Raw genomic sequence first — 20,250 nt, forward strand, 5'->3', positions numbered from 1 at the left:
TGGTAAGCGTTACATAAACAGAGTTGTATATTATATTATATACATACACAATTTAGAAACAATCATGCTACCAATTCATTTGTAAAAATTTCATGATCTTTATCTTATCTTTTTTAGTTGATAATCTACAGTCTAGAGATACTATATTTAAAGGAACCTACAATCCATTGCTTTAATAACCAAACTTATAAAACTAATATAACACCTAGTACAAAACACATTACAATTTCAATAATAAAATTTTTAGAATTTGAACTTATTGATGACATTGATTTCCAAGTAAATGAAGATTTTGGTAATACAACTCCTGTAAATGAATATATTCCATTGTGATTTACATCAGAATTAGTGATTTCTTTCTCAACTTGTTTTGTTGTTTTCATGATATTGGTGGATGAATTGAAAGATGTCCTTATATCCGAGGGTGTTGTGATTATTGATGAGGAATTTAAATTCGTGGTTATATTTTGAACAGATGTATGGTTCATTAATTGATTCATGTTCTGAAGTCTTGTTCTTGTTCTAACCCTGGTCCTACTTGTTATATGTCTAATAGTTGGGAAAGAAGTTGGATTTAAAATCACAGTTGTCCCTTCAATTGGTAATATACTTACTAATCCAGTGTCCTCAGTCGAGGAAATTTCAGTTATTGAGGAATGCACTCTTTCAGTTGTTCTGCCAATTATAAAATGTCCATCTTCAAAGTCAACTAATGGACGAGTCTCAGAAATATGGGTTCTGGCATTTGGAGGATCATCAATTATAGCTGCTTCAGTAGTTTTGGAAGGTGATAAGAATTTTTCAACTTTACTTTTCCAATAATCAAACTGATCTTGCTGAATTGTACTGGTGGATGTTTTTTCTTCAATATGAGTTGTTATGTCAACATCAATTTTTGAGGTGAATGGTGGTAATGTTTCAACATCTAATACACTTGTCCAATAATGAGTATCCTGTTGATTCGGGACCTCCGCTAAAACTGAGGAGGGTACAAAATGAATTTTTGACGTGAAATCATTATCATGATCTTGCTTTGTTGATTCAGGTCCAGGCTTTGAGGTGAACCTTGGTTCATATTCAAATTCTTTATTTGATTTTTGATAAGATGATGGATGTTGATATTTACTTTTGATTTGATCTTCTTCATATGTGGTGATAGTTTCCATATATGGTAGTGTTTTGCTAGGCTTATATTTTTTGGTGAACTTCAAGCTAGGTTTTACTCTGTGTTTATTTTTCGTGGTTACAATATCCGGCTTTGATGTGACTCTAAGTTCATATTCAATATTACTTGAGGTTTCCAAGTTTGGTAAATAATTAGAATCACTTTCAATGCCATGTTTTGATTCAAAATCTTTGTAATAGGGGGTGTGTAAACTTTGTTCAGGTTTTGAATGTGAGTAACTTTTAGATCTTATCTCATTCGGAGGTGTTGAAGAGGTTGGACCACAATTTTTTTCATCAACTACGGTGGTGGTGAATGTTTCAGTAGAAGAACAAGGTGGTGCACCAGAACTAGTTCTAAGAATTATACCTGGACTTGGTTTAGATTTTAATCTGGGAATAGTGAATCTACTGGTATCATATGATGAATAATAAGATTTTGATAAAGTTGGGTATTGTAATCTGTCACCTATAAGCATGGAGTTGATTCTTGATAGCAATTGTTTTGGATGAATTGAGGTTGATCTAAATTTCGATTTAGATGAGGCTGCTGGATAGTCAGTAATTATTGGAGTTTGCCCGGTTTTTGTTGGTTTGTATTTTTCATATTCTGGAGAAGTAAATGAGTTGATTCTTGACAGAAATTTAGTTGGTGCAATTCTTGTTTTATATTTGGAAGTGGACGCAACCGTCTCAGACTCACTATAATCATCATATGGGAACTTTGTAATTTCAGAAGGTGAATAATAACTTGTTTTAGTAGGTGTCAATTCTTTGAATCCTGGACTAATAAATGAATTGATTATTGACATCACTGCTGATTGATCAATTGTTGATTTGGTTCTAGAAGTTACAAATTTGGTTTTGGATTTAGTTTCATATACAATTTCAGGTTGTTTGGTAATATTTGACTCTACTTCAAGTGTTGTTGTTGTTGGGGAAACAGTAATTAATTTGGTTACAGTAATAACACTAATAACAATATATGGATTATAAAATGAAGTTGGTTCATCAAAATCAATCATATCACTATTAATAATTTTATCAACCCAACTTTCTTTTTTAGAATTATGATCACTAATATAGTCAAATTCTTCCTTTATTTCATCTTCTGGATCATCTTCAAATTCACTTATTTCATCACTAGAATCTTGATGTCCCATTAATTTATCTAATAGTTTACTTTTTGGAAATTTTTTACCCCATTTGAATTTTATCTTGAGATTATCTGAATTCATTAGTTTTTTACCTGATACAAAAGCCTTTTTTGGTATTTTGAGTTTCCAACCAGCAAGTTTCTCCTTTGCGTTGGTGTTGATGAATTCATCTTGAAGAAAAGAAGTCTTTTCGTTAATTTCATCCTCATTATATGATCTTTTGTCTTTTTCATTATCACATTCAGCTAATTTTTGTTCTGCTTTATCTATTTGATCAATTCTTTTTGAGTCTGAACATTCGCTATCAGATGATGATAATTTATCGATTATTCGAATTACACTTTCACATTCATCTTCTTTTGGACAATCCGAATCAGTTCCACATTCAGAAATTGAACCAGAAGAAAAGTCCCAATCTGGTAAACCCAATATTCTGGAAAGTCCTAGAATTAGTTGTGCATTTAATATTGATGAGTTTAATGAATTATTCGTGGAATGATTTACTTGCAATTCTTGAGAATGATTGACAAATCGTGCAGATGTTATGGATATAATAAGAAGAATTAATAACGAATCTTTGCCTTGCATCACAGAGCTATTGTTTCAACCAGTTAATGAATTGTATTATTTCTTGTTGTTCACACTAGATACTGAATAAATTAATTATTTGAAAATTTTGAGAGCTCAGTAAATCGTAGATTAATCTCTCGAGATGATTTGCTACGTTTCATCTCCCTTTTTTGCATTCCGCTTATGAAATTAGTTACTGGATCTATGAATAACAAAATAAAGTGAAATGTGTCAAAATAGTTTTTGTGTAATAATGTGCCTCATATTGAAATTTACGAGATCTCTACTATACAATAACTGAAAATTTGAAACCTGACACCGTTAGCTACAACTAATTTGAAAACCCAGTATATAAGAAGCTGTATATTAAATGACTACAAAGTTTTTTCTCAAAAACCTTGTAAATTTAGTTATTGTCTAGCCAGTACGCAATTTACAAGTCGAAAATCAAGTAATTTTCCAAAGAAAACGTGCACGATTTTGATTTAAAGCTGTGATTGTGCTGAAGTTATAAAAATGGAGCCGGTGTAAGCCCCTTGTCTTTATTTGATTCATACCAAGGTTATATCACTATCATTTTTGGTTCTTCATTGGGGTCCAAATTTTATGAAAATAATTAAATATTTCAATTTTGTGTTACGAATTGAATCTTCAAAAAATTCAAAATTTCAAACTTCACGGACTAACAACTTATTACAAAACAACTCAATTGCAAACCACACCACCTTAAAGAGATGAAATGGGGCATATATAATTTTATATTCATTTTTACTTACTTTGTGCTATCAGTTACGGCAGACCAAAAGGCATTTAACATTTACGACTCAAATTCAAATGATTTAATGGATGATAATAACTTAAACACGAAATATTCAAGATTATCCAATAATTCCTTGTTATGGGGACCATACAGATCATCGTTATACTTTGGAATAAGACCAAGACTACCACGCTCACTACTAAACGGATTAATGTGGTTTTCCATGGATAATCATAACCAAATAGGTTCCATTAGACATTTTTATGAACAAAATGATAAAATGTCCAAGGCAAATTGGATAAATTATGATCCTAGAGTTGGTGGTCAACAGTATATAAAAGATGAAGAATTCCATTTTGATATAATTATAGATTTTGTTAAAAGTGATGATGGTTTGAGTTGGGGTGTTAAAGTTAGAGCTATTCCACATTCTGGGTTTGAAGATTCTAAACTTTCATTTATTTGGTATTCTGGATTGGAAGGTGAACGAAAAATTGAAGATTCTATTACTGAAACCGAAAGAACCGGATATTTCAATTTGGAAAATAATGAAAGTCTAGATGGGTATAATGAAGATATAAGATTCAGTGGTATTTCAGAAGAACTAGGAGCTTTTACTATTGTTATAAATGATGGACCATCAACAAATAAACATCCAAAGGGATTAAAAGAACTCAAGAATGAAATGAATCCAGCTTTGACTCATCATTATAGTCTTACAGTCCCAGATGATAATGTATGGCAAGCAAGAGATATTTTCATGACAATGTTACAAGAATCAATCAAGAATTTAAATGATAAACATAAAGGGCTAGGTTATATTCCACCAGAAAATGCATTCATAATCAAGAATTTACAAGGTTTCGAAGGAAATTTACATTTTGTTCAAAAAATTTATCAAGGTGAATGTGAATTTGATATTATCTATACAAATTCAGTAACCCCAGAATCAGAAACCATTACATTCAAAAATCTCCAGCAAAAGATTGATCAAAAATTAAAAGTCAATGATGTGAAATTTAAAGAACATTTTAAATTACAACCCCCTTTTGATACGCCAAAATACCAAAAATTTGCTCAGGAAATCATATCTGGATTATTAGGTGGTATAACATACATGTATGGAGATCATTTAGTAGATAGATTCACAGAATTTGATGAAGATACATTTGATTCATATACATTACAGGGCCAATACGAAGGACCATTTGAATTATTTACTTTAGTTCCATCAAGACCTTTCTTTCCTCGAGGTTTCTACTGGGATGAAGGATTTCATTTGCTCCCATTAATAGATTATGATTCTGATTTAGTGTTGGATATTATCAAGTCTTGGTTTAATCTTATTGATGAAAATGGATGGATTGCAAGAGAACAGATATTGGGACCAGAGGCAAGATCAAGAGTACCTAAGGAATTTAGAGTACAAAGTCCTCATATCGTCAATCCACCAACATTAACATTAGTATTAAGTAACTTACTTGAGTCAATTAAACAATTCAAAGATGTTAATGAACCAAATGAAGTTGGAGATGAATCATCAGAGATAAAATTAGGCAAGTTCACTTTGAGTAATCCGCAAGTATTGCTCAACTACACTAAACAAGTCTACCCAAATTTAAAAAATCATTTTGAAATGTTTAGACGTACCCAAAAGGGGTATATTGAAGAATTTGAAAGACCAATCGCAAACGAAGAAGTATTTAGATGGAGAGGCAGGACATACACTCATTGTTTAGCAAGTGGGTTAGATGATTATCCTAGAGCATCACCTCCAGATGTTGGAGAATTGAATATTGATTTAATTTCATGGATTGGAGTAATGGCTAGATCTTTAAGGTTAATGGCTGAAGTATTAGATATTGAGAAAGATATAACACAGTTGAAAGAAATTGAACAAAACATAATTTCAAATATAGATAAAATCCATTGGTCTACCGAACACAAAGCGTACTGTGATGTATCGGTAGATGAAGATGATGAAAATATTTATGTTTGTCATAAAGGTTATGTTTCATTATTGCCATTTTTGACACATTTGATTCCAAATGATAACCACGACAAATTAAATGATGTTATTGATTTGATTACAAGTCCAGAAGAACTTTGGTCTGATTTCGGGATTCGATCACTTTCAAAATCAGATGAGTTTTATAAAACTGGAGAAAATTATTGGAGATCACCAATTTGGATTAACATGAATTACTTAGTTTTGAAATCCATATATGATTATTTCAATAAAAATCAATATAACTTTTCTCCAGAGTTAAAATCAAAATTTGAGAATGCTTATCATGATTTAAGAATAAACCTTGTCAACAATGTATTCAATCAATGGGAAAAAACTGGTTTTGTGTGGGAACAATACGACGATGAAACAGGTCAATCAAAAGGTGCAAAAAATTTCCTAGGTTGGTCATCAACGATAGTTTTGATAATGACAATGCCAGAAAACTTATAGAAATGTTAATAAAAATTTAGATACATGTATTTTTGTTTATCTATAAAATATTTTTCTTAGAAGGATCTTCTTCAAATCTTAAATCCCAACCAATTTCTTCACCTAATTTAGGTAAGATTTCAGCTACTGATTGAACATCTTTATCACCTCTTCCCGATACATTAATAACAATGTGTTGATCTTTAGGTAAAGTTTTGGCTAATTCAACACCACCATAAATCGCATGAGAACTTTCTAAAGCTGGTATAATACCTTCCAATTGTGATAATAATTTGAAACCTAAAAGAGCTTGTGCATCAGTAGCTGCTATAAATTCAGCTCTTCCTGTTGATTTCCAGTATGCTAGTTCTGGTCCAACACCTGGATAATCTAAACCAGCTGAGACAGAATGTGTATCATGAACTTGTCCATCACTATCTTGTAATACATAAGTTCTTACACCATGAAATACACCAGGTATACCCACGGTTAAAGTAGCAGAATGACGATCTGTATCTATACCATCACCACCAGCTTCCACTCCTAACATCTTGACGTCTAAATCTTTTTCAAATGGTGAAAACAAACCGGTTGAATTTGATCCACCACCAACACAAGCTACAACTGCGTTTGGTAATTTGCCATCATTTAATTGTTTGAACTGTTCTTTTGTTTCCTGTCCAATAACACTTTGGAAAGTTCTGACTAAAGTTGGGTAAGGATGTGGCCCAATTGATGAACCTACAATATAATGAGTACTCTCCAAGTTTGAAACCCAATACCTAAAAGCTTCTGATGTAGCATCTCTTAAAGTTTGTGTACCATTTTTGACAGGTATAACAGTAGCTCCTAACAATTTCATTCTGAATACATTTAATGCTTGACGTCTGGTATCTTCAGCACCCATGAAAACAGTACATTCTAATCCAAATTTAGCACACGCAGTAGCAGTAGCAACACCATGTTGACCAGCTCCAGTTTCTGCAATAATTTTTTTCTTACCTAATCTTCTAGCTATTAAAACTTGAGCCAATGCATTATTTATCTTGTGAGATCCAGTATGATTTAAATCTTCTCTTTTCAACCAAATTGTTGCACCACCTGCATGTTCAGTTAATCTTTCGGCTTTATGTAATGATGAAGGTCTACCAATATATGAATACAAAGATCTAAATTCTTTCCAAAATTCAGGATCACTAGTTGCATCTTCAAATGCCTTTTCCAATTCTGCTAAACATGTATGTAAAGCTTCTGGAACATATTGACCTCCAAAATCTCCAAATCTTGGATTATATTTATGATTTTCTTCGAAAATAGCTTTAAATTTAGCTTCTTCAATTTCTTGTTTAATTCTTTCATAAGATTTCGGAGCATTTGATTTATAATCTTCACCCAAGATAGATTTGACATAATCGTAAGTTACTTTACCTCTTTGACCAGGTTCTGATTCTCCAATTATTGTTATAATTTTAGATCCAATAACAACACCATCAGCAACTTTACCAACAGCTAAAAAATGATCTCTTGTTGAAACACCAAAACCGACTGCAATCGGAGTATCGGACCCAATAAATTTTCTAACTCTAGCACATAACTCTTCAATACCTGCAGAAACTTTATTAGAAGCACCAGTAGTACCCATCTTGGAAACAACATATACAAATGAGTCTGCAATGGACCCCAACACTTTTAATCTTTCATCAGTAGTAGCTGGTGCAACCAAAGGAACATAACTTAAACCATGTTTTGAACAAGCTGATCTAAATTTAACAGCTTCTTCAGGTGGTAAATCAACAATTATAAATCCATTTACTCCAGATTCTTCACAATCTTGTAAAAATTTTTGTTCACCATATTTTAAAATTGGATTATAATAACCCATTAATATCAAAGGAATAGTAACACCTTCAGATCTTGCTTTTTTAACTAAATCCAAAACTTTTGGTACAGTTATACCATTTTCTAAAGCTTTTATATTTGCAGTTTGAATAGTTGGACCATCAGCAATTGGATCAGAAAATGGAATACCAATTTCAATAATATCAACTCCTGCTTCTTGCATGTTTTTTAAAATTGGGATAGTATCTTCCACGGTTGGAAAACCAGCTGTTATAAAGTTTATAAGGGCATTACGTCCTTCTTTTTTACACTTAGCAAAAGTTTCTTTTAATAATGCAGACATCTTGTTATAGTGATGATGGAATAATGATCAAGAATGTTAAATATGATTAGTTGTAAAGAATGAAATTGTTCTGATAATTTATATAATAAACCTGAAAAAGTTGAAAAATTACTTTTTGTATTTTGAAGTATGACTCAAGCTTATATACAGGAAATTATCAATTCAAAACCTTTATCGCTTAATCTTATCAATAAGATTCAAAATGTCAATTACAAACACCCCACCAAAACCAGTTTTATATAGTATGAAGAATTTATCGTTGCTCACAACTGTATAATAATCTCAGAATTTGGATCGTTTAGTAGTTATGGCTGAAACTTTAGAAAATATTAATAGATTCTAGAAATTACGCACCAAAATTCATTTAACTTCAACTTATAATAATCTGGGGAAAATTAGTAATTTTAACATGACCTGAGTGTTCTATTTTATTCTTTGATCTAGCAAACAAAGTGTACAGTATATTATCATATAAAGTATTGAGAAACAAAAGTTTTGCAACCAATTTGTAAATTCGAAACAAAGTGTCACAAGTAAAGTCTCAAGACATCAAATATCGACAGACCTAATGAGATTTGGAATATAACACAAAATGTTACCAAGTTATTCAAATGGATCAAGAAATTTTCAATTTGTATACAAATAATTCCTTCATCAACTACCGCTCACATATAAAGACTCGTATAGTGATAGTGATGAATTGATATTCATCCTAATTCAAATTTTAAACTTTATGCAAACTTTCGCAACTCAAAAATCATAATATATCATAAAATCACATAAATAAATGCTATCAAGAAACGTTCAAAGAGTATTCGTACTTCTATCATGTACATTTTTAGGTTTAATTTGTGGAACAGTATACTTATATAGCTCATATTCACCACAATTGGCTAAGAAATTAAACTATACAGCAACAGAAAGTTCCAAAATAGCATTATTTGCAACTTTAGGCACAGGGATAGCAGGTCCTGTCTCTGGATATGTTGTTGATCAAAAGGGTTATACGTCTTCATTAATTATTGGTGGGGTCTTAATAATTTCAGGTTATATTGGACTTAAATATCAATACGATACTTCATTAAGTTATGTAAATTTATCAAGTCTTTTTTTATTTAGCATTGGTTCAGGTTCAACTTTTATAAATTCAGGATGTTTAAAATGTTGTGCAGTGGGGTTTCCAAGTATTAGGGGGGTTGCTACTTCATTGCCTTTGGCGTTATATGGCTTAAGTGCTCTATTTTATTCTGTAATTGGTTCAGTTTTTTATCTGGCAAATATATCAAATTTTTTAGGATTCTTAGGTAGGTCCATAACTATTATTTTTATTATTTGTTTACCTAGTGTTTATTTGGCTGATAAGGAGCATAAATTAAAGAAAGCTGTTAATTTCAAAAATACATCTACCACTGCTGATGTTCATGAAAAAGAGGTCAACGAAGAGAATTCCAACATTTTGAAAAACTATAAATTTTGGTTTTTATTTATCATCACTGGATTATTAGCATCTTTAGGTCAAATGTACATTTACTCAGTTGGTTATGTAGTTAAATCATTAGTCAATTATGCATCCACTTCGGGCAATCTAGTACCTGAACAATCATCATCATCACTGGACACCGTATTGTCGCAAGATAAGATAGATCTCATTGTACAACAACAACAACAGATTCAAGTAGGAACAATTTCAATTGCAAATTGTATTGGAAGAATAGTATCAGGCATTCTAGGAGATATAATAGTTCAGTCGTTTCAAAAACCAAGATCATGGCTACTAGTAGTACCATCAATTGGATTAACAGCTATACAATTAATCAACTACTTCACAGAAAGCTTCAAAAGCTTATCAATCAACTCATTTATAATTGGTTTCACTTATGGCTTTACATTCTGTATCATGCCAATTATAACTGGTGATTTATTTGGTATGAAGAACTTTTCATTAAATTGGGGAATCATAAGTTTGTCGCCAATTCTTCCAACCTATATCTTTACTAATTATTTTGGAAAAGAGTATGATTTCAATTCACAAAAAGTTACTACCATGAGTACCACCAGCACCACTAATGAAGTCACTGGATGTTCAATAGGTAATCAATGTTATAACAAAATTTTCAAAGTTACTTTTTTAGCCGGTTTGCTATCACTTATTTTAATTGTAATTTTCAATTTTAAAAGTCGAAGGAAAACCAAAATGCTATCCTTACTAGATCTTAGATCAAATAATTATATAGAGAAACCTAAATAGAGTAAAATTAATATATACAAATTATAAATTAAATAATATACATAATTAATTGTTTCTTCTTAGCGACTGAACTCTAGTCATTTTACTTGATGATGCACTTGGAGGAGTTACTAAGAATTGTTGAGAGCTTTTTCTTTTAGGTCTTGGATAAGCTCTTCTATCTCCAGTGTCCAACAAACTTTCCAAATTTCTATGCGAGTCACTTTTAGTTGGTAGTGACGGTGAATTCTCAATTGGTGAATCATGCTGTTGATCATCTTCCATAACTTCAGTATCTTCATCAACTATTAACTCATCAATGTTTCTGTTGATTAAATAACGTAATGCATTATACCAAATGTTATGTCTATGCCTACTAGCACAAGTAAACTTAATTGACCTATCTGTTGTATGAACCACTATACTCTTGTAGTATAACCCAGTTGGTAGAGGATTATTGTCATCCACACTTTCCACACCCAAAATAGCAGCAGCTCTTGTTTTTCTAGATGATGGATTTGACAAGACGGGATTGTTCTCTGACCAATACAAAGTTAATGAATAAGGATGTACCCAAAAGTATCTTTCATGTCTTGTTTGAGCAATTGCACTTAAAGCTGAACCGAATTTTCTATAATATTTGAACAAGTATTCTCCAATTACAACTTGAGTTATAGCAGGTATCATTGATTTATCAGTAAAAGAGACATCAGTAGCCATTGAAAACACAGCATGAGATCTAATGGAGTCTAAGCCAACTGAACGATCGGATAAATTAGATCTTATAGATCGTGATTGTGGTAAACCTCTATGTAATGTTGGTGTAGTTGTATTTGAATTAGTGGTCCTATTTGGAGTAGTTTGAATAGTTGATGATGGTGGTGTGAATTTTTCAATCTCATCTTTTGGTGCATAGCCTTTTCTCAATGCAAATTTTTCAAATTCTTCCTTTGATATTTTATCAATTGATGTTGATTTGAATTTTAATAATTGATTGAAATATGTTGTTGGTATGACTTTAACATTTGCTAAATCTGGTGTTGGATGTGTAGTAGTTGCAATATATTGATCTTCTGGAATTGATAAAAGATTAGAACCTTCAGTAATTGGAGCTGTAACAAAATCTTTATTTGTAGATGCTGGTTCTTTTGCACTAGATAATTGATCATTTAATGAAGCAATAGTTTTTTCCAATTCTGCTTGTTTTGAAAGTAACAGTTGATTTTCAGCAATAGCTTGATCTATCAGTGAAGTATCTTTTTGAACTGGATCCAGTTTATTGTCAGCATCAACAATACTATCATTTTTGGGGAAAACCAAAGTATGAGAAGTGGGAACGTTCTCAGCTTTCGAATGTTTTTCTGCAGCTTCTCTTAGACTTTCATATTCGGTAGTTGATAGCAATTTGTATGAGTTTGAATTAGCAATTGATTGAAGTTGGTCGAAACCTGGGTTCTTCAATTGAACATAGTAATTCTTATCTAGCAATACGGTTTCAACTTCTGGACTTAATTCTGAATTATCGGTATCACCTTTAATGATACGCATTTTATCCTTGTTCAATAACATGTGTCCTTTCTCATCACTTTGATCATGTAAATAGTCCAATTCTGGCACATCAATTTGTTTAGCAAGATTTGTATTTACCACTTGCAATTCTTTATGTTTACTTTCCAATAAATCAAATTCATCTAATGGTAGAATTTTCATATTTGCTTCAGCAGCTCTTGTTGATAAAGATTTATTAGCATCAGCGTTTAATTTTAGTAATTCTCCAGCTGGCATGACTTTCAATCCTAATTTTTCAGCATATTCAACAACTTGCTCTCTTGATGGATCGGCAGCTAGGGATACAAGATTATTGAAATATGATTTATCAATAATTGTCAGATCAAAATGTTCAGCTTTTGATTTTAAAAAAATCATAGATGGATTATTTAAATTTTCAGATAATTTTGAATTCATGTTTTTCAATTCTATATTTTCAACTTCTAATTTTGAATTTTGATTAATCGAATTTTGATAATTGGTTTGTAAATTTCGTAAATCATCATTTAATGATTTATGTTTTGAGTTTTCAATTAGCACTAAACCTGAAGCTGCAGCTTTAGCATCCAAACTTTCGTTTGTTTTTGATACCAAATCATTATAATGGGATTCGTCAATGACTAATGCATTATGATTTTTAGCTTTTTCTTGAATAAATGATAATTGAGGATTTTGTAAATCTTTTTCTAAAGTATCATGTTTCTTAATAGCAAGATCTCTGTCAGATTCAACTTGAGATAATTGGTTTTTTAATTTACTAAGTTCAGAAGTAACTTCTTTATTACTTGCTTCAACAGATTGTAATTTGTTTACCATGTTATTGAAATCAGTTACGGCAACAACTTTATGATTTAATTTACTAGCATTTTCATTCAAGAATGACAAATCAGGATCATGGAAGTTACTGGTGTATTTAGCATATTCATCTTTTGGAACAACAACATGATCATTTGATTCAGCTTTGGAAGTAATGAAGTCCAATGAGGGGGATTTTTCAATTGCAGATAATGCTTCAAATCTTGATTGTGATGATAAAATATATCTATTCAGATCAATAGAAATTTCAAATGGGTTTGTTGATAAATTATTGATAAAAGTATGGTATGATGTAGTTGGAATAATAATGAAACCTGAATCTATATTATCTGTGGAATTGACCTGTTTCAAATCTTTAATATTGATGACACTGTAACCACTATTTGTAGCTTTTACTTCAAATGATTGATTTGCTAATAGTTGTAATTTTTCAAATTCTTCAACTGATAATAATTCAAAGTTTTGAGCTTTGGCAGAACTCCTCAAGTATGTTATTGTTGGTGATTTTAATGAAGCTTCTAAATCATTGTATTCATCATATGTCATTAACTTCATATTCTCTTCTTTGGCCCTTTCGGTGATTGGTTTCTTAGCTTTCTTTTCCAAATCGTCCAATATGGTAGGAGATACAACAACCATATTCAGTTCCTTAGCTAATACTTCTAATGATTTTGAAGCTTTTTCTTGAAGTTGTGAATGTTCTTCTGGGCTCAATAGAACCTTGTTATTATCTTTAGCATGATCCTCAATTGATTTCGCAGACTTGAATTTCAATTCATTAAACAATGAAGATAAAATTACAACCTTTCCATTAGATTCGGCATGTTCTTCCAATGATCTTGAAGCGTTCCTTTGTAATTCTTGATATTCAGAATTTGGTATAACTATCAGATTTTGGGCTTTGGCTAATTCGGCAATTGGAGTTTGTTCATATTTAGTCAATTCATTAAATTGTGAAATTGGTACAGTTATATGATCGTGTAATTTTGATTTAGCTTGTATATCTTGTAATGTTGGATGATTTAATTTGTTGTTTAGTTCTTCAAATTCGCTTGATTCTAATACCTTCAAATTCAATTGATCAGCTTTATTTATAATATGATTCTTACCTGGAATTTCAGCTTGATGTTTCAATTGTTTGTAACTATCAGAGTTAACCAATATAAAACCATTCAAATTAGCTTTTTCAGTCAAATACTCATTAGATGGATTATTTATTCTAGATTCCATAATTTCAAAATCGTTATTTGATAATAACGTATAATTCAAGGATTTTGATTTTTCTTTCAAATATTCAACACTTGGAGATTTTAGTTTTTTATTTAATATCAATAAATCTGGTTTTCTGATCAATGTAAGTCCTAGTTTCGATGCGTTTGTTGATAATAATTCTTCATTTGGTTCAATGAGTGAATCATATACTTTATCCTCAACTACTACCATATTTATTTTATGAGCTTGTGTTTTTAATAGATCAACTGTTGGTGTCTTAATAATTTCTTCCATTCTTTCAAATTCTTTATTATCAACTAGTACGTGATTTGTTGCAGCTGCCTTTGTTGTTAAATACTCTAGTGAAGGATTCTCAACGCTAGTTTGTAATTGTTTCAATACTGAATCTTCAATTAATACGTGACCAAGTTCAGCAGATTTTGCTTCCAAATATTCTTTACTAGGTTTTGCAATTTGTGATTTTAATGAAGTAAGCTCAGCTGATGGAATCAACACTTGCTCTAATCTCTCAGCCTTCTTCGTTAATTGATTCAAAGTAGGGGTTTCAACTTGATCTTTCAAATCTTGTAAATCGTCGACTTTAACCAATGTCAAATGATGTTTTTTAGCAGCACTAGTTAATTGTTCAACAGATGGATCATTTACTTTTGATAATAATTTCTCATGATCCAATTTTGGTACCATTATGAAACCAGCTGATTGAGCTTGCTCTTCGATATGTTCTTTTGATGGAGACTCAACTATTGTGACTAATTTATTATATTCATCAGTTTTAACAACACTATAATTTGATTTATTAGCATGATTCGAAATATATTCGATACTTGGAGCATTAATTTGTTGTTTCAATTCATTATATTCATAATCATCGACTACTGTTAAATTCAATGATTTAGCAGCTGATTCAAGGTTATATTTGGTTGGATGATCTTTGTAATTTTGTAATTCTTTAAATTCTGCAGCTGGAACAATTACACTGTCGATTCTTTGAGCATGTTCACTAAGTAACTCAATACTTGGATTTTCCTTAATTTGCACCAAATATTTGTATTCTATATCATCAACCACTGTAGAATTATACAATTTAGCTTTCTCACTCAAGTATGATAATGAAGGATGATCAATATCCTTTTTCAAATTATCTAATTCAGAGTTTCTAACAATTTCATAATCTTTAGCTTCTGCTTTATCCTTCAAGTAATCAATGGAAGGATCATTAATCTTTTGATTTAATTCATTATATTTGGAAGTAGCTAAAGTTACCAATCCCAAAGAAGTAGCATGTTTAATAACGTGATCTTTAGAAGGATCATTTGCTTTAACAACCAAGTCTGCATGTTCATTATTTGAAATTAAAATATGATCTTTTTCTGAAGCTTTTGATTTGATGAATTCAATTGATGGGTTTGATTCCATGTTTTGTAATCTTTGTAATTCTGTAGTTGGAACAATTGAACTGCTTAATTTAGATGCATGATTCTCCAAAACAGACCTCGATGGGTTTTTCAATTCTTTTAAGTCTGTTTCTGTAATGACCTCGTAACCTTTGGATTTTGCTGATGATTTTAAGTGATCAACTGATGGATCATTCGCTAATTTATCTAAATCATTATATTTGACTTGAGGAATAGTAATGTAGTCATATTTTTTAGACATTTCTTGAATATAATCAATAGTCGGTTCATAAGCTTTTGATTTCAATTCTTTCATTTCTTCATCTTTGATCAATGTATAATCCAACGTAGAAGCAGATTTTGACAAATAATCCAAGTCTGGATTTTCCAATTTAGTGGTGAGTTCTTTGTATTCTGAAACTGGACAAATATGTAAATTCAAATTGTTACAAGCTTTTGTAATATTCTCTTCAGTTGGTTCAATTAATTTTTCATAATTGGATAAATTGATAGTTACATAACCTAATTTAGCTGAACTGGACTTAATGAAATCAATCAGTGGAGATTCAGAAGTTTCTTTCAAAGTTCTGAGCTGTTCTTTTTCAACTACTTCGAAACCGACTTTATTTGCAGATGATGTGATATGTCCTAAGTCTGGTGTATTTGCTAATTTTTCCAAATTGATATAATCGTCATGTTTGACAACTTCACAACCAATTTTGTTAGAAACTGATTTAATATGATCCAAACCAGGTGTCTCAACCAATTGTTTCATCTCATTAAATTTATCATTAGATACCAAAACATGTTCTCTAGTTGATGCAAAAGTACGTAGCTGATCCAAGTCGGGATTCTCAGCTTTCGATTTCAAAACATTGTATAATTCATTTGTTATTAATTTATGGTTTTGTTTTGCTGCTGCATTGAAAAGGAAGTCCAAAGATGGTTCATTTATGACTTTCATCATTTTTTCGTGTTCTTCAATTGGTTGTAATTTATATTGATTTTTGGTGGCATGTTCTTGTAAATGATCTATTGTTGGATTATATGCTAACTCGTTAATGGCTTTAAATTCTTTAGCATCTACCAAATTGTAATTAGCTGCTAACGCTTTTTCTTTCAAGTAGTCAATAGATGGAGAATTAAGTTGATTTTGTAATGAATCATATTCTTGTTGTTTAATGACTGAAAGGTTTAATGATTTTCCTTTCGCTATTAAGTCAGCTTCAGTCGGATTTTGTAAGATGTTGAAATTTTGTTGTTGTTCGTGAGTAATTAATGAATGATTTAATGATTCCAGTTTTTGTTGCAAATATTCAATGGTTGGGGTATCATAGTTTGATTTTATTGATTTTAAAGCAATTAATTCTTCCTTCGGTATTATTTCATGATCGTGATATGCTGCATTTGATTTAAGATCTTCTACTGTTGGATTTTGATACTTGGTTAATTCTTCTTCAGTAATCGTAACATAATTATGATTTGTTAAATTGGATTTCAAATATTCAATAGTTGGATCAAATATTTGTTTCTTCAATTCAGATAATTCATTTTGATCAACTAATACAAATCCCAATTTTGAGGAATTATCCTTAAGTTCTTGTTCAGTTGGATTTGATTTGATTCTTTGTAAATCCTTTAATTCAGATTCATTTATATGAGTATAACCATGAGTTTTCAATAACTCGGTAAGATGAGATAAGTCAGGAGAATAAGCTAATGATTCTAATTTTTTCATTGCTGGAGTTGAACATAATACTTGATCATATTTTTCTGCTTGTTGTTTTAATTGATCTAAATCTGGATGTTCTAATCTTGATTTTAATGAATCCAATTCAGTATTTAATTTATCAAACTCTTTCACCGACAAAACTTTTAATCCTTTAGATTGACCTAGTTTGATAATCTTATCTTCTTCTGGGTTATCCAATTTGTTGTGATCTTCTTTTGAAATTAAAACATAATCTTTATCAGCAACTACGTTTGAAATTTGATCAATGTCATGATTATGAATAGACTCTTCTTTAAGTTTATTATATTCATCATGATGTAAAGCTATCATTTTCAATTTTTCAGAATTTGCTTTTATATCTTCAACAGTTGGTTGTTCTACTTTTTGTATCAAGTTTTGGAATTTATCATTTTCCATTACCGTGTGTCTATGAGCGAATAAATGTTTTTTTAAATAATCTAGTGTTGGATGAGTTATTAATTTTTGAGTACTATAATGTTCTTCTGCTTGTATTGCAAATAAATTATTTTTTAAAGCTAGTTCTTTAATTTTGGCATCAGTTGGATTTTTTAAAGCTTCTAAATCAGAATCTGGAATTAATTGTAAACCCAATTTATTAGCTTGAAGTTCGATTTGAGCTGGATTTGGATCTTTTAATGCATGATATTCTAGTTCTGGTAATAACTTAAGACCTAATTTTTGGGCATTTTCTTCAATTTGAGTTTGAGTTGGGTTTTGCAAAGTATTTATGTCAGAATCGGAAAGTAATCTTAAGCCTAATCTTTTAGCTTGAGTTTCAACTTGTTCTTTATTCGGTTCTTTTAATTGTTGTAATGTCTTTTTCGTAACTAATTGAGAATCGAACAAACTAGCTTTTTGTGAAAGGTATTCTAATGATGGATGATTAGCATTCTCAACTAAAGATTTGTAATCATTTGTTGATGTGACAATATATCCAATTGAGTTTGCTTTTTCAGTAAGCTCTAATAAGTCTGGCTTAATATCTGTTTTGTCACTTTTTTCATTTTGACCATCAATTAAATTTTGATAAATAGATTTTGAAACCAAATGTAAGCCTTTGCTTTCTGCAATCTCATTTAATTGATCATAAGTTAATTCATCAATTGATGGAAGTAATACCTCTTTTTGAACATGCATTGGTTTACTTGGTGAATCAATATCTGATGCATTTGATAACATGGATACTTCATGTTCAATAGTGGTATTATCATCATGATTAGTGAAATATTTTAAAAAGTTTTCAGTTTGACTTTTACCTTCTTTTGAAGGTGATGACTTATTTGATGCTTGATGTTGAATGTTATCATCTAAGAAATTTTCCCATTCTTCGTCCCCCTTTTCAATTTCGCTATTAGCATTGTCATTGAAAATAATGAATGTGGAGTCTTTTTTAAATGGGGATATTAATGAATTTCTATTTGATGGTTTTTTGTTTGACTTGACGAGAGTTTTTTTGATGATTGATGGATTTATTGGAGTACGTTGTGATTGTGACGATTGATTTGATATTTTGGACTTATTAGCATAATCTTGTTTTTTAAGATTTAATATGTTTGATCTTAACTTCACTATCGTCTTATTGGAGTGTTGTAATAATGATCTTAAAGTCTCGACTTCAATTTGAGGGTCCAATGTATTTGGATCGGGTATTTCATGAGGATTAATGTCTTTTAGTATTGAATCAAAATCAATCGATTCATCGTTATTTGTACTATCGTTTGCTAAAGATTTATCAAGCACATCTCCGACTGTACTTTCAGTTTGATCTATCAGTGCACTTTTGTCTCCGAATAATTTACCATGTAATGAATCATTCTCATCATTAAGACTATTTATTCTATTATTTAGTTCAGTGATTTGCTTTTTATAATTTTTATCAATATTTTCGATTTTACTGGATAATGAATTATTAGTTTGCTCCAAATCATCATGATTCTTATTTAATTTGTTAATCTTATTTAATAAATCAGTTTTTATAATTTTTAAATTATCATGATCACTATTTAATGTAGAAAATTCATCATTTAAATTTATCAATTGATTTTCTAATTGCCAATTTTTTTCCTTGAGCTCTAATTCATTAGATTTATAAATTTGATTATGATTTTTCAATTCAGATATTTCATCTTTAAATTTTTGTGAATCTTCAGTTGCAATTTTTAATTTCAGTTTTAATTTACTATTATCAGCATTTAATCTTCTACATTCATTCAATAGATTTTCACTTAAACCAACAACAAAATTCATATCATCTCCTTTAGATTGAGGTCCCATTGACATTGAAGTACTAGGAGATTGAGTTAAATCCAATTTTTTAGATTTTGATCCCATGGCTGAACCTAATGATCCACTAATTGATCTCTTTGTAGGTGGTAAAAATGAACCTAAATTATTTTCTTGATCATGATGGGGTGACAATAGATTTTGATCTTGTAGTTGTGACTGAGTTTGTAATGGTAAAGGTAAAGTACCAGGTTGATTTGATTCTCTTAATGCATTATGCAGTGCTTTTTTATTGAATAATCTTTTCTGTAAATCTGAAAACTGACCTCTCAACTCATCTTTAGACAGTTTCTCTTTTGAGGACATTTATGATGAATAAATTATTCGTTGAACTAACTTAAGTTGTTAGATTTTGAGGTTTTAATCAAGTCAATTTGTTATTGCACAATCTTTTTAATAACCTGATTTTATTAAATTTGTTATTTTTTTGTTTATTTGTTTTTGTTTTTGAGTTTAATGTCATAAATTATTTTAAGTTTTCATAACAATTTTGATTTGCGACATGAAGGTGATTGCAAGAATTGATCAGTCATGGAGCTTACAAGTTCAATGCTAAGTCAAAGTCAGAGAGAGGTAGAAGGAGAAAGGTTATGAGTTAGTTAAGCAGTAAATTTGTTCAATAATAATCAATTGAACCGAATTATTGATTAAGCTAAACACTCTACAAGTTCTCAGGATCTTAAATTTTTATCATAATAAGTTCACTATATTTATCCAAAGATG

At 30.4% G+C, this 20,250-nt stretch overlaps 5 protein-coding genes across 5 annotated transcripts; 2 read left to right on the forward strand and 3 right to left on the reverse strand. All coding sequences in view use genetic code 12, as the record gives it.

The window, feature by feature from the left end:
* Positions 1-185: 185 nt before the first annotated feature.
* On the reverse strand, positions 186-2,909 carry KGF54_001629 (uncharacterized protein; the record flags this gene model as incomplete). Its single annotated transcript, XM_051762019.1, has 1 exon — positions 186-2,909. One exon carries the CDS (start codon positions 2,907-2,909, stop codon positions 186-188), a length of 2,724 nt encoding a protein of 907 aa, XP_051621167.1.
* A 716-nt stretch (positions 2,910-3,625) lies between these two features.
* On the forward strand, positions 3,626-6,112 carry CWH41 (Cwh41p; the record flags this gene model as incomplete). The annotated part of the gene is made up of 1 exon (XM_051762021.1): positions 3,626-6,112. The coding sequence occupies one exon, from the start codon at positions 3,626-3,628 to the stop codon at positions 6,110-6,112; it is 2,487 nt and encodes an 828-aa protein (XP_051621168.1).
* A 40-nt stretch (positions 6,113-6,152) lies between these two features.
* On the reverse strand, positions 6,153-8,273 carry TRP5 (tryptophan synthase; the record flags this gene model as incomplete). The annotated part of the gene is made up of 1 exon (XM_051762022.1): positions 6,153-8,273. The coding sequence occupies one exon, from the start codon at positions 8,271-8,273 to the stop codon at positions 6,153-6,155; it is 2,121 nt and encodes a 706-aa protein (XP_051621169.1).
* Positions 8,274-9,060: 787 nt separating this feature from the next.
* Positions 9,061-10,521, forward strand: KGF54_001632 (uncharacterized protein; the record flags this gene model as incomplete). Its single annotated transcript, XM_051762023.1, has 1 exon — positions 9,061-10,521. One exon carries the CDS (start codon positions 9,061-9,063, stop codon positions 10,519-10,521), a length of 1,461 nt encoding a protein of 486 aa, XP_051621170.1.
* A 45-nt stretch (positions 10,522-10,566) lies between these two features.
* KGF54_001633 (uncharacterized protein) lies at positions 10,567-19,833 on the reverse strand (the record flags this gene model as incomplete). The annotated part of the gene is made up of 1 exon (XM_051762024.1): positions 10,567-19,833. The coding sequence occupies one exon, from the start codon at positions 19,831-19,833 to the stop codon at positions 10,567-10,569; it is 9,267 nt and encodes a 3,088-aa protein (XP_051621171.1).
* Positions 19,834-20,250: the final 417 nt, after the last annotated feature.

This window comes from Candida jiufengensis, assembly GCF_024610255.1.
Source record: "Candida jiufengensis strain CBS 10846 chromosome Unknown scaffold5, whole genome shotgun sequence".
Taxonomy (NCBI): domain Eukaryota; kingdom Fungi; phylum Ascomycota; class Pichiomycetes; order Serinales; family Debaryomycetaceae; genus Lodderomyces; species Lodderomyces jiufengensis.